Source organism: Branchiostoma floridae, chromosome 3, assembly GCF_000003815.2.
Source record: "Branchiostoma floridae strain S238N-H82 chromosome 3, Bfl_VNyyK, whole genome shotgun sequence".
Lineage (NCBI taxonomy): Eukaryota > Metazoa > Chordata > Leptocardii > Amphioxiformes > Branchiostomatidae > Branchiostoma > Branchiostoma floridae.
In genome coordinates this window covers 16,641,163-16,655,786 of record NC_049981.1, presented here as the reverse complement: position 1 = coordinate 16,655,786, position 14,624 = coordinate 16,641,163, and the positions used below count along the sequence as shown (strand labels likewise).

Below are 14,624 nucleotides of genomic sequence, written 5' to 3'. Positions count from 1 at the left end.
GTCATCTGTTAGCTATAGAATGGTCAGAACTGTAATGTACAATAAAGTACAATAAAGGTCTTCATTCGTTGAAAAGAAGCTATCTTCTGGATTATTAAGGGTATACATCTCGACTATCAGGCAATTAACAAACACGGCCAATTCTCGTCCACTGTGTGACAGAGATTTAAGACTCGTTCGTGTTATGAGATGAAAAGACATTGACAGGGATCAGTAATGCAACAGCACTACATAATAACCATAGACAGAACTCCGTCCTCTGTTCGTGCATGGGGGCGATGAAGAGCCACTCGTTGGAGCGCGGGTCGTAGCGCCAGCCGGAGTTCTCCGCCGCCCGCCCCGCCGCGTGAACCTCGTTCTGTCCGCCCACCAGGTACACGAAGTTGTTCAACACGGCAGCCGTCAGCTGGTATCTGAAGAGAGGTTTTGTTCGTAAGAACCTCAAAAACTACGAACGTTTGTCTAGGGTATGTTTGTCAAGTACAAGTGGGGCATTTTTTAATAGAAAGCAACGCTTGCATCGGCTACAGTGCAAAGCGGCGACAGGTATACTAATCGAATGGAAACATATCCTCAATGACTTTGACAGCTCTCACCTGGCTTTGGGAGCCCTTTGGAATTGCTTCCACTCAGGCCGTGGCATAACACCATCTGAAAACGCAGGTTCTGGAGACAGATCCAGGTACAGACACTGGAACACAAAGAAATGTTGACAGAATCATATTCATTTAGCAAATGCTATCAGCAATAGGTTTTGTACAGATGCTATTTTTTTCTACTGCTCAGTTTTGTAACGTCGTCCAGTCAGCACATTGCTTAATCTCCTTGGCTTAAAGCTTGTACTTGATCGGTCGGCTCCTTCTGTACCCTGCCCAGAAGTGGTAACCTTTACCTGATTGGTTGGTTCCTTTTGTACTACACCCACTTTAATCCCGTATTGCCTTTACCTGATTGGTTGGTTCTTTCTGCGCCCCGCCCACAGTGATGACGTAGTACGTTGAGGACCTGACCTTGGTGGTGATGTTCTGCCGCAAAGGCTGCAGGGAAGGGAAGAGGTGGTACTCGTAGGCCTCTTGTAGAGTCCGGCTGCACTGTTGGTCTGTCCGCATGAAATCTACCTGAACGGAAAAATCACGGAGAGAAAAAAAGATAGACTTAAGAGTCATACTAAAATACCTGTTCATGAACTCCGTGTTTTGTGGTTCTATTTGTCAGGGATGGTTATTAGCATTGCCAAAAAGTCTTCGGTTCGATATTGAATCCAATTTACCTGTTGTACATGGTTCTTGAGCTCCAGTGAAGACATCAGCCCGAATCGAATGTCAGCCATCAAGTCGTGCGCATGCGCGCTCCGTGAACTGTCGTACTTCAGCCAACGCCAGGCGGCGTTAAATAGTTTCAACTCTGAAAGAAAAAGTCGAAAAAAGTAAAGCAAGCTATTTTTCTTGTAAAGGATAGGCTGATTTCAGCAATCTTTTCATGAATCGCAAGTCTCACTTTAGTAAACGTAATATACATGGCGTGATATAAATTTCTTTCATTTTAGTTCTTCCTTCATTTTTCATTCCTTCTTTCACTCATTCATTATTATCTATTTCTTCATTCCATCTATCATTATTTCCCTTCTGCATTTCTCTTTCTATTCCTCCTTTCTTCCGTCTTAAATTAATTCATTAATTGATCGTTCATTCAGTCATTCGCCCGTTGGCCATCCCGTACCTGCGCTGGAGCGCACGTCATCACTGCGCATGTACGATGAGATCTGTTGGTAGGTGAGCTGCTGAAGGAGGTCTGACTCCGACATCAGGTCAAAGTTCTTCTGGATGAACCCGTCAACTTTCTCTACTATGTCGTGTAAGTCACACCGACCCGCGACTTCCAATACCTGCATGATGTGGGTAAGAAATAATAAACATTACTTTTGACATAGACATGCCGAAGTCTTTATGTTTGAAAACGACAAAAGATTACAGTGGGGCCACACAACTTTGTGCAATCACTAATTTGTGCAAATGTTCAGTCCAATGGTAGTGGTCATAGTCTTTCCCAAATGCGAAGCGAAGAAAGCGGCATGTACCATTTTTAAAGTGTTCCGCATGAATCGGCCGGGGATATAACTGAAGTTACCGAATGCAATGTGAACACTCACTTGGGCGTTGCACCTCTTCAAACCAATGTGCAACGTAAAAAGATATATACACATGGCAATATAGTTCATGGCTGTACGCAAACCTTCAGACAGTTGTCCATGTTGATCTCCTGAGACAAGAACTCCTTACAGAAGAAGACGACTCCAGGTATCGCCAGCTTCTTGGCCGATTTGAAGATGTCTTCCACGTGTTTCAGATTAATGGAGATCTCAGACGTGTAGGCAAAATCTAACAAGAAATCTATGAGAAGGACAAAGACAAAAACATGTAGAGTAATCCACTGTTACATTGATTTTCAGCTGTGCTAATTAGGCCACAGGAAGTAAATTGTATGGATGACATCAGCGCGCCCATTAATTTCTGCCTTATTTCAGAAAAAAAGGAAGAATTTTTTTCCTCTTCGAGGATGGTCAGATAGACCAAAATAGGCAAACATGCTGTGTTATAGCCTAATAATCATACTTGTAGAAGTGACACTAGGGAGGTAGCCATGACTATAGTTGCAGAAGTAAAACTCTTGGACAGCTGTTAACGTACCACCAGAATGGAAGCCATAAATGTAGTTGCCAGATGGCCAAAGTAAGTAGTAAACACAGGACCTTAGAGAGGCAGACGGACAGACAGACTGACACATATGTACACACACGAGGACACAGGCATACACAAACACACATACGCACATACACATACACATAAACGCAGTTGCAGAGTGAGAGATAGACAGACAAGTATACAGACGAAGAGATACAAAGAAATACCTCCTTCACGGAGGTAACAACATTTAAAGAAGACGAAGTTAATGAAGCTGTTCTTACTAAGTGCTGTAGGAGAGACGTCCTTGATGCGAATAGTGGTGAGTTGTTTTTGTTCCTGCTCGGCCGCCTGAAGCTCCATCTCTTCCTTAAACCTGGGGCTGATCGCGGCCAGCACCGCCTGGACAGGGAGGGAGATGGGCATGGAATATCATGAAAAACGCACAAGTATGACCAAGGAGGTTAAAAATCAGGTGGGTGATTTTTAACCTCCTTGGTATGACTAAAATGACAAGAAAACACACAACGCGTAAAGAAATTCGTGTTTTTAAAGTTGAAATTCATCGAGGGACTTGTCATATCCGCTGCTAGCCGTCACCCAATTAAAAATACCCGCATATTTGTCGCCGCAACGTTATCAGCCAATCACATCGGTTTATGGTAAAAAAAGACAACGTGTTGAGCTGATAACTTGGACCGGCAGGAGAGGATGAATGCATAAATGAAGGAATGAACACACGCATTAATGAATTAATGAATAGATAAATGCATGTATATATGTAGATGAATGGATGTATGAATGAGTGAATGAATGAATGAATAAAAAAATAAAAATGAATGCAGACTTACCTGGTGCACCCTGAAGCCCCCCTCGTCAGTTGTGACGTAAGTGTCACAGTAGTGGTTATCCCGTCTCAGCCGGTTCAGGTGAAACAACAGACTGTCGCCATGTTCACTGGACTTAAAGTCACGTGACTTCACCATGGGGTTAGCGCCCTGCTCGTCCTGACAGCAGTGGGGATGGATCAACTGCTTATTGGGGGAGTCTGGGGAAGGGGTGATACGTTTCGTATAAGTCTTGGTGTATGCAGGGTGATGCGTTAAAGTTAAACCTTGTGCAAGGCAGAGGCAAAGAACGACTGACATGACAGTACCAAATATTAGCTGTGCGTAAAGAAACATCCAGCTTGCAAAAAAGCTCATCATAACAGAAAAGACGTGACATTAAGAAAGGGAGCATTGGAAGAAAGCTCAAAGCATTTCGTCTCTCTGGTTGAATACGCCGTATAGAATCCTACTTCTGGTCTTGGGAACATTACGGAGTTGACATATACTCACTTTGTTGTGAGCTTTTCGAGTTCGCAGCCCGTGCTTTTTCCTGCTTCAGAGCCCTTAACTTATCTGAAACCTGGAAAAGGAAAAACATTCGATGTGCAGCACCGGTGTATTTGTTTGTACTGAAATCGCCACAAATAATTCTGCTACATATCAACGCATAAGCCGCGTGATCTCTTATGTTCTATGTTTTTTATTCATGTGATAAATCCGAAAACTAGCTATTTAAAAAAAAAACAGTCATTTTCACCAAAGTTTCGGCTGCGTTCTCTCACCAGGTTGCAATACATTTTGGAACTCCTTGCTGCTTGGGGTCCCACACGTGACTGTATCCCCCTTATATCACCTCTCGTCTCTTTTCATCACTGGTTTAGTACCACCTTTACGTAGACAATCGTTTCAGCCAAAAATAGGAAAAAATGAAAACAGTGAAAAAAAAGTCTTGTCCCTCTATTCTAGTTTTCATTCTTTTTTGATTTTGTTATACCCCCATTAAAACGGGATCCTTGTTAGGTTCAAACAGACTAATGAAACCTTCCTTACCTGCGAAGCTTTTTTCTGCTCGTTGAGCTCCCTCTCCAGTTCCGAGGTGTCCACCATCTGGTCCCGCATCTCTGGATGGTGGTCGGGCGGGTGGGCACACACCTTACACGGCTCTGGGAACAACAGTGCACCTTGTTGGAAAATCTTCTGGTTCTAACGCAGGAAGCACATGTTTTCTCTCACGAACTGGCGGGAAAACGGTTCACAGCCTTCCCCGTAGTTTCTCCACATCTTTTCTGACCAAATACTTCTACCGTACGCCATAACGTCGTTTTGATTTGTGGGGAAGGAAGAAAGTAGAAGTTTCCCATCTGATAAGAGGTATGGTTTCATTACGGTAGAATAATCTAAGCACAATTTTGTGATTTTCACGCACTGTTGTCGTATCAGATACCGTCTACTGCAAAATGCGTCCCAATCCTTGCATTGTTTTGTTATAACGACTATATAGAAGCGTATGTCGACTATATATGAATTCTTAAGGTGCCCGAAAAATAACATTTTGAATGTTTTCTTTTATCGTGATTTAAATGACATGTCACCGTAAGCAATATAAGAAGGCATGGGGTCAGAAACTTAGCATCATTATTGACTACTGTTAAACACAATGTTATCAATCTTCAATAAAAGTGCGTGTGAAATACGGCGTCCTTTATCTTAAACTGATGACATCATGGTTTTGAAAAATTTAAAAGATGGTGTCTTTGACATTCGCCGTTGTGAATTTCGTATTGAATTATTGATTGGACCATTCTTTGTGTTGAGCACTTTGTTATGGTGGCATCTGGGGACAAACTGATCTCCGAGCAGATGTATGTCTGAAAACCATTGTTCAGGACATGGGAACCAGCTCTATGAACATGGAAACGTCTTTTTTTTTTGCCAAGTGGTTATGCTTTCATATGTGCGTGTGGTGTGTGCGTGCATGTGTACATGGTGTGTGTGTGCATATCTACGTGGTGTGTGCGTGCATGTGTACATGGTGTGTGTGTGCATATCTACGTGGTGTGTGCGTGCATGTGTACATGGTGTGTGTGTGCATATCTACGTGGTGTGTGTGTGCATGTGTACGTGGTGTGTGTGTGCATGTGTACGTGGTGTGTGTGTGCGTGTGTACGTGGTGTGCGTGTGCATATCTACGTGGTGTGTGTGTGCATGTGTACGTGGGGTGTGTGTGCGTGTGTACGTGGTGTGCGTGTGCTTGTGTGCGTGGTGTGTGTGTGCATGTGCACGTGGTGTGCGTGTACGTGTGCTTGTGTACGTGGTGTGTGTGTGTGCATGTGCGTGTGGTGTGTGTGTGCATGTGTACGTGGTGTGTGTGCATGTGCGTGTGGTGTGTGTGTGCATGTGTACGTGGTGTGTGTGCATGTGCGTGTGGTGTGTGTGCATGTGTACGTGGTGTGTGTGTGTGCATGTGTACGTGGTGTGTGTGTGTGTGCATGTGCGTGTGGTGTGTGTATGCATGTGTACGTGGTGTGTGTGCATGTGCGTGTGGTGAGTGTGTGCAGGTGTACGTGGTGTGTGTGCATGTGTACGTGGTGTGTATATGTGCATGCGTACGTGGTGTGTGCATACATGTCTATCTATCTGTCTATTTATGAACATCTCATATAACTTGAAAAATATTTGCTCGCTAGTGGATCTGTATTGTATTTGGTATGTAGGTAGGTGTTTGCAAAATAAAGAAATGATTAAATTCTGGGACCTCTGGTGGTTTTTATATGTATCGCAGTAGATTTTTTGGTTTTGATATTGGTAGTCAATTGGTAACATGCTGGAAGTTTCATGCACTGCTTTCATTGGTTTAGATGCTCGCTTTACTTTGAAATTTGGAATTCTGAAACTATTCTTAAGAAAACAACAACAAGCAATCTGGTTTATCTTATATTGTATCTGCAAACACGATATGACCCTAAGATTTGCAATTAACAAACATTGAAGTCCGCATAATCCATACATTATCCCATAATGACCGCTAATGACTCACATACTCCGGTATGCGTAATAAATCATATTGTTACATACATTGCAATGCATAATAGGACCACATATATCTATATACTGCCATGCGATAACCCCTGTATGGTCAATAGAGGATAGTGAATAAGAAAACGGCATTTACATCAGAAATACAATGTATCGTTGGACTGTACAAGTATATGTTTTCTTTTCTTGCCACATTGCCTCTTATAGAGTAGATAAGTTGCCTAGATGATTGGTAGAGTTTAACAGACATAATGCCAATTCAGTATGGCAGCCTTGAAAAGGCGTATTCTTACAAGAAACACCTGTTCTGCCATACCTTCTACTGTACTTGGAGATTTCACATCTCTAAATTAAGTTTCGGTGTCTAATTTAACGTTGAAGCTGGTGTGTTACGCCGAACGGCGGTTATAACGGCTATATAGATACAGATAGTTATAAGTCATACCTTACATACCTTAGATCAGGCATATTACGGCTGATATTGATATTTTATTGTGTGTGTGTGTGTGTGATTTAATAGCGTAACTCGAGAAGTGGGTGGATTGTAATGATATTTGGCAGCTTAGTAGGAGGTAAATAAACCCTCTAGTGGCTTTCTAAGGTAATACAGCGAAAGCGCTAGTTTTGATGTCTCGTGTTCTGGAAATGTTATGGTCGTGTTTTCTGAGAGGTAGTTAGCTCTTGGGACAGAGAATAAGTGCTATAGGTTTAGATACCTAGTTGATATTGAAATAAACCGGTTATTGCTTCATTCACTCTTTCATATCATGAACAATTTTACACAGTAACGTAATTATTACAATCATGAGTTAAGAGTGGCTCTCACCTGGTAGAGGCTGCACCTTGTTCCCCATCTCTTCCCGCTTCTCTCTCGCCTGTTGTCGGTGTCGGGTTTCCAACAGAATCTTCACTTGGCGCGCTCGAAATATAGGTAACCTTTAATTCACATTAACTCTGTTTTCTACTGCTTTCTCTAATTCTCACGCTTAGGATAGAGCCGTGGACTCAAGGAGGATATGTTTTGTATTGAAAACAAATTTTAGACGTTGAAAAAAAACGCGTCCGTCAAATCTCAGACCGTACAGTCTCAGAACGTATCGTTATGATGTACATGTATACATTGTGTACAATATACTACTCACGGTTTAAAATCCCATATAAGGTGGTTAAATTAAAAGTCACGAGAGCTAGCAATACAAAGCCATCATCCTTTAAATATTTCAAATCACACTGTCTATAGCAACGCGTGCAAAACAGAACTCCCGACAAAAACATACATCATTGGTAGTAACCAAGACACTGACATGTACAGACGACGCAGACACTACTCTCCAGATAGCCACTTGCTCGGTCAGATACAGATATAGCAGAAGTAATTTGAAAGCTAACAAGACTTTCTAAAGACATTGGATGAACCAAGAACATTCTTTTTATAAATGGACTATCCGTTTCAGCACTATACCAGGTAGTTGGAAGAACAGAAATGGAAAAACAGCCTAGTTCGTTCAGACTTTTAAAGTCTTTTAAAACATTAACGACTAGTCCCCCTGGGATCGTCCAGCCATGAAAGGGACAATAACGATGTCCATTACGGCAGTTGTTTTGATCATAAGTTAGAGGAGCTGTGCTTGGTCAGTCACGCGATCTGTGGACTTGACAATGTGTTTCTTTGTGACGATACACGTCGGAGCAGCCCGAAACAGACTTTAACAGTTGGGACTTTTTTGGGATGGCATGTTACTTCTATTACTGTCGGTTTCTGTTGCGTTCAGTTCCTTATACTTGGGTCTACCCGGCGGAATGCAGGCTCTACGATCCCTGGCACTACGAGACTGAGTGGAAAAGAACGTAACGTTATAATTATATGTCATCAGAAAAAAGCCCGACTCGTACAGCTTACTTCGGTCCCAATTGCAGATCTTAGGGGATGCAAACCTGGAACCATAATTATTTTTAGGTAAAATCTACCTGGGACTATGTGACTGTTAACACCACAAACAGACACAAACTCGCAATGAAATTCATGTGTTGTATTGTATCTATGTGTTTTACATCTTAAAGGTATGGAGTAAACAGACATATTTGTATCACGACAAACACTGATTGACAATTACACAGAATCACATTAAATACCTATTACCAAATCATCTGTTACTTAGATATGAATAATAAGAAATATTCTACGAAAATTAGAACACAGTCACATATCTAACGGCTCTATCATAACATGATATTCAAAGGATTAGAGTTCGATCGTTTCGACAATTCTAAAATTAGCAAAGAAGATAATATGATAATTATAACCTATCGGCCTGCCCCTTGCTCGCTTCGCTTACTCGGTGGTTTATGTGGCGGTTTATTTTAGGTCGCCGACAAGACGTTATGTTCCCATAAACAACGTGGGGAAGGCGGGTCATTAAAGTTTTTATCACATAGCCAATTTAAACTTGTATTAATACAGTTAAAAAGTTGGAATCCCATCAACTGAGCAAATGAGCAGAAATGTTAGCTTACCTCAAGCCAGCAGTGTTTTCTAATCAATGTTTTGGTTGTCGTAAAATACAATTAGTGAAAAATAGCAAGGCATCCCCCTCCCTACCCATATCGCTTGCGTGCTTGGTGTAAGTTCTATGTCTATGGTCTATGTTGGAGTCGGATCCTATAGCTTCTTTGAATGGGTAGCCATCACCAATCTCCCAAGAACACTAGTCCAAGACGTATAGATTGTCACTCTGTGTCTATGGTAATCTCCAAGCTGATCAACCGGTGGCAAGGCAGTATCGAAAAAGTCCATCAGTACCTAACAAAGCAACCGGAGCCTGTTTGATACGGCTTGGATATCGCCTGGCTTGGATATCACCAAAGGTGACAATCTATGATACCCCCTCCCCCACAGAAAAAAAATCTCATGCCTTGACATTTGTCAGACTGCCTTCGTGTGACACGGCACGAGACTTACTATCTAAGTATGCCTAAGATCAGCGTGCAGGTGGCCCAAATTCCTGACATCTTTTATGTCCAGGACTTTCTCCTCACGGCCGGCTGATAGAACAGTAACCTACAGGGACAAGAAAAGGTTCTCTTTAGTATACAAACCCAAACGAAATCAAACAAGTATCGTCTCGTGTGTTCACCGAGAAGATAGCTAAGTCCGTCTCTTCTAAGGAGTTATAAGGGAGTATAGGGGATGTGATCTTTATTTGACGTGCACTACTACAAGCTACGATGTGACCGTTATAATTGACATGGAGAGTGCTGCGGTTTAGACCTATAATAAGAGATAGAACAATTACTCCCTACGACTTCCATCACAAATAATGGTTCTATGTTGAATGAGAAGTGGTTATATGGTTCTGTATAAATTATATATTACCAATGAAACTTCGACTCTCCGCTAACTCCGCTGGAGTCCAATATAATATTGCTCGCTTTGGTCGCGGGGTAGCGACTTTCGGGAGCGGACCAAAGCGAACAAGGTTGGACTCCAGGCTAACCCTTCGCTCCCAAGACGTATCAATACGCTCAAGGCCTCGGCCAGAAATAGGGTGTACTACTCAAGTTTCGGACAATCATTGTACATCATTGTCCATTTTCCCCCTTCATTGACGTTCACAAAATATCTATACTTCATAGTAATACGCCACAAATTTATGTTGTTATTTCTGGGTGAGGTCACCGACTTATTGATCACTCTCGTATACAAGCTAATATGAACACAGATTGTGAGATATAGTTCTAGGGTGTGTGGAGCAAGACTTGCCAAGGGAGGGTCACCATCCAGATAATGGGCTACGATCTTGTCACCAAGATCACCTTCTGGAATCTTTAGGGCTTTTTCCGTAGGGAAGTTCTCGCTGTCGTGTTCGACGAGGATCATTTAGCCATTATCAATGTAAGTCACCTGCATGTAGAACAGTGCTAGAGATTGATAACACGTTAAGTTGGTTTGTGTTCCTATGTGTGCGTGGTGTGTATATGTATGTGTGTGTGTTCAGTGCCCACATGATTGTGCTGTGCATGCAACTATCATCCCCTTACCGCATAGTCTTTGACGAGTGGAACTTCACAGTTCTCGGTGATGGGGACCACATCCTGGTACTCCTGACCAGTGAAGACATCGACTCCGACTATGGTAACCTTAAACAAAAAGGTGATGATTGAAATTTACCATAGTAATGATCAACATTGAATTAATTTGCATTATTTATATGTGCTGATATCAAAACAAACGTCAAATGCTCCGTAAAATGAAACTTTTCTTGCTTCCAAAGCATGTTTTCCAAAGTATAAAAGTTGGAAATTCTTCTGAAATCCGCATATTGTGTGAATCGTTTTATGCAATTGAAGCCTTGACTTTGCACTTCTTCTCATGTTCAAAACGTCATAAGTATGATATTCTCATCATTTACCACTGTCATAAAACATTTCTTATTCTATAAATTCAACTGCAGTATCATAGAAAGCCGATTGAAGGCCCAACATCGTGCCTGTTCTTTCACGATCCACAACGTACTTCTCGAGACATGCTCTCCACAAAAACGACAAGCCCGTCTTGAGTCATTTTTATCAGAGTGAATAAACTTGTACAAAATACTACCTTGGTACCGCCGTGTTTTCCAGGGGACGATGTGGTCAATCCCACGATCTTACAGGGACGTTCCTTCAGCATGACGTACTCATCCTGACGCAGAGCAGAGGCCTGCGTCAGGATGAGTACTGCGTTGGGGTGGGCACCAGGTGTGTCGGTAGAATGGCCTTTGAATTCCGCCATTGTTTTATCAAGTCAGCTGTTGGGGGGAACACAGGAAAATCATGGAACGCCCGGGCCCTCTACCTGAGATCTTTTCGAGGCCATTGATATCTATCATAGGCATGCGTAACAAACGTTAATGGTATACGTAACGTTTATCAAAACAGTGCACTTTATAAGCTTTACTTCTTCGAAATAAATTACAGTTTGATTTACGGTACCGACAGTGCTTCCCGTCCACGAAGTCTAGTGTCACACGCAGTTACGTTATAATCAGACAATTCAGCTGCCAGAAAGATCTGATGTCGAAACAAAGCTTGGCGAGCAGGGTCGGGGCAGGGAGAATGCCCAATAGCCGGGCTCGAGAAATGGTTACATGGATGATCATTGCATGTACATGTGCTTGTTGGTGTGCACATACATGTACAATCAAAATGTTTCTATATCTTCACTTGATAATTTCTTGGTCATATTTTAGGCAAGTTGAAAAAACAGTACAGATTCAAGCTGACAAACTTACAGTAGTACCAACACGATGCATATATACAGAAGACAAACGTAAACAACATAAGAAAATACACAATGATGTATCAAAATGTGATGATCATACCTGAACGTTAGTTAACACAAATGCAAAGATTTAGAAATACACATACCGCCTTTGACACGACAAGCCGAGAATCGTTTGTTTTGTGTTTTCTGTTTTTAGCCAAGATACTGAAAGTCTGGAACTCGATCGAGATTTTATCGACCAGCCCAGTTTGCGAGTTCGGATCTATAATGCGGTCGGTTGGAAAAAATGCAGAAAGACCACATCGGACAGCCAGGGGCCTAGAAGAGGGCTGGGAGGATGGCACAGATGGATCCTGCTCACAGTGATTTCAAACAACACATATACATTTTACTGCCTTTGAGTTGACAAGCCGAAAATTTTCTGTCCTGTTTCTTTTTTTTTTAGCCAAGAAACTGAAGCTTGGAACTCGAGGTTTTAACAGCTTTTAGATTTGACATAAATGCGGTGACCAAGAAAAATGCAGAAGACCCGCTAGGCTGTCTCGGGGCCCCTCCTTGGTAATCATTATGGAGATATTGTTTCCCACAGAGGTTTTCCTCAGGTGATACAGGTGGTTTGTACTAAGCATGCTAATGAGGAGGCATTTCTTAACCCCATTCAGACGAGGGGGGGTCTCTTGAGGCCATTGCGCCAACTTTTATGTCGCACAACGCCAGAACGGCTAACGCTAGAGCCAACAAAATTAGTGAGTTTTCCTATTTAGTTGGCAACAGTTTCACGAATATTGAAAAATTTTCCATTTTTTCATGTTAACATGGCAACCGTTTGTTGACATTTTTGACGAAAATCGCTAAGTTTGGTTCTAACAATTATTACAAGCTATTTTCTCACATGAATGAAATGTTATCTAGAATATCTTTCATATCTAATTATGCATGAATTATGGTGATTTGATGACGTATCGGCCAAAATACAAGATGGCGGAGTATATGACCAGATCAAGAATAACTAGCTTATTACCCCTTAGAATTTGCATCTGCCTGATATCTTTTCATAGAAAAAACGTTTAGATGAACGTTTTTAGTCAATGCAAACATGTATTTTTGAAGATTCAAGGTTATGGATATAAGATGGCAGAGCCATTTTGTGACGCCATTTTGACGTCATTGATGTTAATATTGCATTGGCAACTCAAGTCGTAACAAACATTATCATCTGCATTTGATTTGCTGTTAATTTTTTACGGCATAACTTGAAGTTTTCTGGGATACCTTTTTCATGGTTCCAGCCAATATAATCAAAATGATGACGTCATAATAACGTCACCATAGCGTCAAATTTCTAAAGAATCTTTAAATATTATGTCAACATCATTCTCTGAAAAATCCCGGTCTGAATAGGGTTAATATTGTGCCACCAAAATATCGCATCGATGTTTGCAAAAAAATTCATGTACATAAATGTGACATGTATATTTGCAAATTAATTTTCCTAAAAAATCTTCATGCATTGCTTAATATCACAGTTGATTTTAAGTCTTACCAACCAACTTCACACCATTTATGCATGTTGTATAACTATTCATTAAGTCCAGACAACGTTCACATTGAAGTTTCTCCGTTTTATTCTCCTCAGATAGATACAGCAAATTTAAGCAACATGATAATTGCTCTTTAAACACTTGACGACGCTCTGACCATCTTTATTTGAAGACGTCAATGAGAAAGATGTTGTTGAAATGTTTTGTCAACGTTTCTGCATCAACAGCATGTATTCTTTCTTTCTGCAGTACATTTTACCCGCTTTCTTGTATGAAAACGTTCTCTTTATTTTGCTTCATGATCAGAAGCACCATTCCGTTCAATGCCTCATGCCATTTCAGACTTCTTGAAACTTCTTTTGTTTTACAAACATCGAAAACAAAACCATTACCAGCAAAAGTCTTCTACATCGATAGATTACACCAATCCATAATTCAAATTTCTAAACATTAACAGATGCCAAGCAAAGCAAAACATCGGTCCGTACGGAAAGCCCCAGTAGCGATAGTAAAGAAAAGAAAACTTAAGTGGTGCGGCCATATGTGTCACGGTCATCGGGACAAGCCAAAACTATAAATATCGTGCAAGGAACTATCCAGGGAGGAAGAAAGGGGGCTAAAGGCAACGGGGAGGATGGGGGTATGATATCAGAGAATGGATAGTCATGACACTATGTGAAACATCAATAAGAACAGAAAACTGAGAAGGGTAGAGAAAACTGGTTGCCAGTCTGAGAATAGATTAATAAAGCGTGATCAAGTTAGCAATAAGCATACGCAGGTAGCAGACTGAGGGATTGTCTTTCACTAATTTTTGTAATGACTAATCAAAAGAAAGCTCACAGACTTTGACCTTACAACAGCTTTCAGTCTATATAGTAGGGTACTACACCACTGTCGTGCGGTTTCACTGATCCGTTTTTATGTAAAGTAGATGATTACACTCACCTCCCTTCTAACTTGAACTCTGAACCTGACTGCACTTTTCATACTTGCTGATCCTAGATCAAACCACAATAAAGATCACTACAAAACGGTCACGTTTTTCTAACATCAACTTTTATGAGAAAAGTCCAGCTTTTCTCAGCTCCTCTTACTCTTAAATGGTGAGTTTACCATGTGGCCATCAAAGACGGTTGAAGGGCGGATACCACTCAATGAGCTTTGCGCAATGGAGCTCGGGCTAAAATGTGAATGATGATTGCAGTGCCTTCATAGCAACCTGAAAATCTTCTTTCCTTAAAAAGTTTGGTCCACTTTTGAGATATTACGT

The 14,624-nt window shown here is 41.4% G+C and overlaps 1 protein-coding gene and 1 long non-coding RNA gene across 2 annotated transcripts in view; both read right to left on the bottom strand.

Annotated features, from left to right (window-relative positions):
• The window catches only part of LOC118410826 (kelch-like protein 9), a 13,771-nt gene extending 5,863 nt beyond the window's left edge, over positions 1-7,908 (bottom strand). Inside the window, exons 1-11 of the mRNA XM_035812658.1 lie at positions 7,374-7,908; positions 4,562-4,674; positions 4,022-4,091; positions 3,533-3,729; positions 2,966-3,083; positions 2,233-2,390; positions 1,720-1,885; positions 1,271-1,404; positions 948-1,118; positions 597-691; positions 240-413 (exon numbers count right to left, since the gene is read on the bottom strand). Of these exons, the coding sequence (XP_035668551.1) occupies positions 240-413; positions 597-691; positions 948-1,118; positions 1,271-1,404; positions 1,720-1,885; positions 2,233-2,390; positions 2,966-3,083; positions 3,533-3,729; positions 4,022-4,091; positions 4,562-4,674; positions 7,374-7,401 (1,424 nt within the window). The 5' untranslated portion in view covers positions 7,402-7,908. The remainder of the gene's footprint in view (positions 1-239; positions 414-596; positions 692-947; positions 1,119-1,270; positions 1,405-1,719; positions 1,886-2,232; positions 2,391-2,965; positions 3,084-3,532; positions 3,730-4,021; positions 4,092-4,561; positions 4,675-7,373) is intronic.
• A 2,404-nt stretch (positions 7,909-10,312) lies between these two features.
• LOC118412078 lies at positions 10,313-11,244 on the bottom strand. The gene is made up of 3 exons (XR_004830718.1): positions 11,145-11,244; positions 10,586-10,684; positions 10,313-10,448 (listed from the first exon to the last, which is right to left on the bottom strand). It is a non-coding gene; the product is annotated as an uncharacterized LOC118412078 (long non-coding RNA).
• Between the last annotated feature and the right edge of the window lie 3,380 nt (positions 11,245-14,624).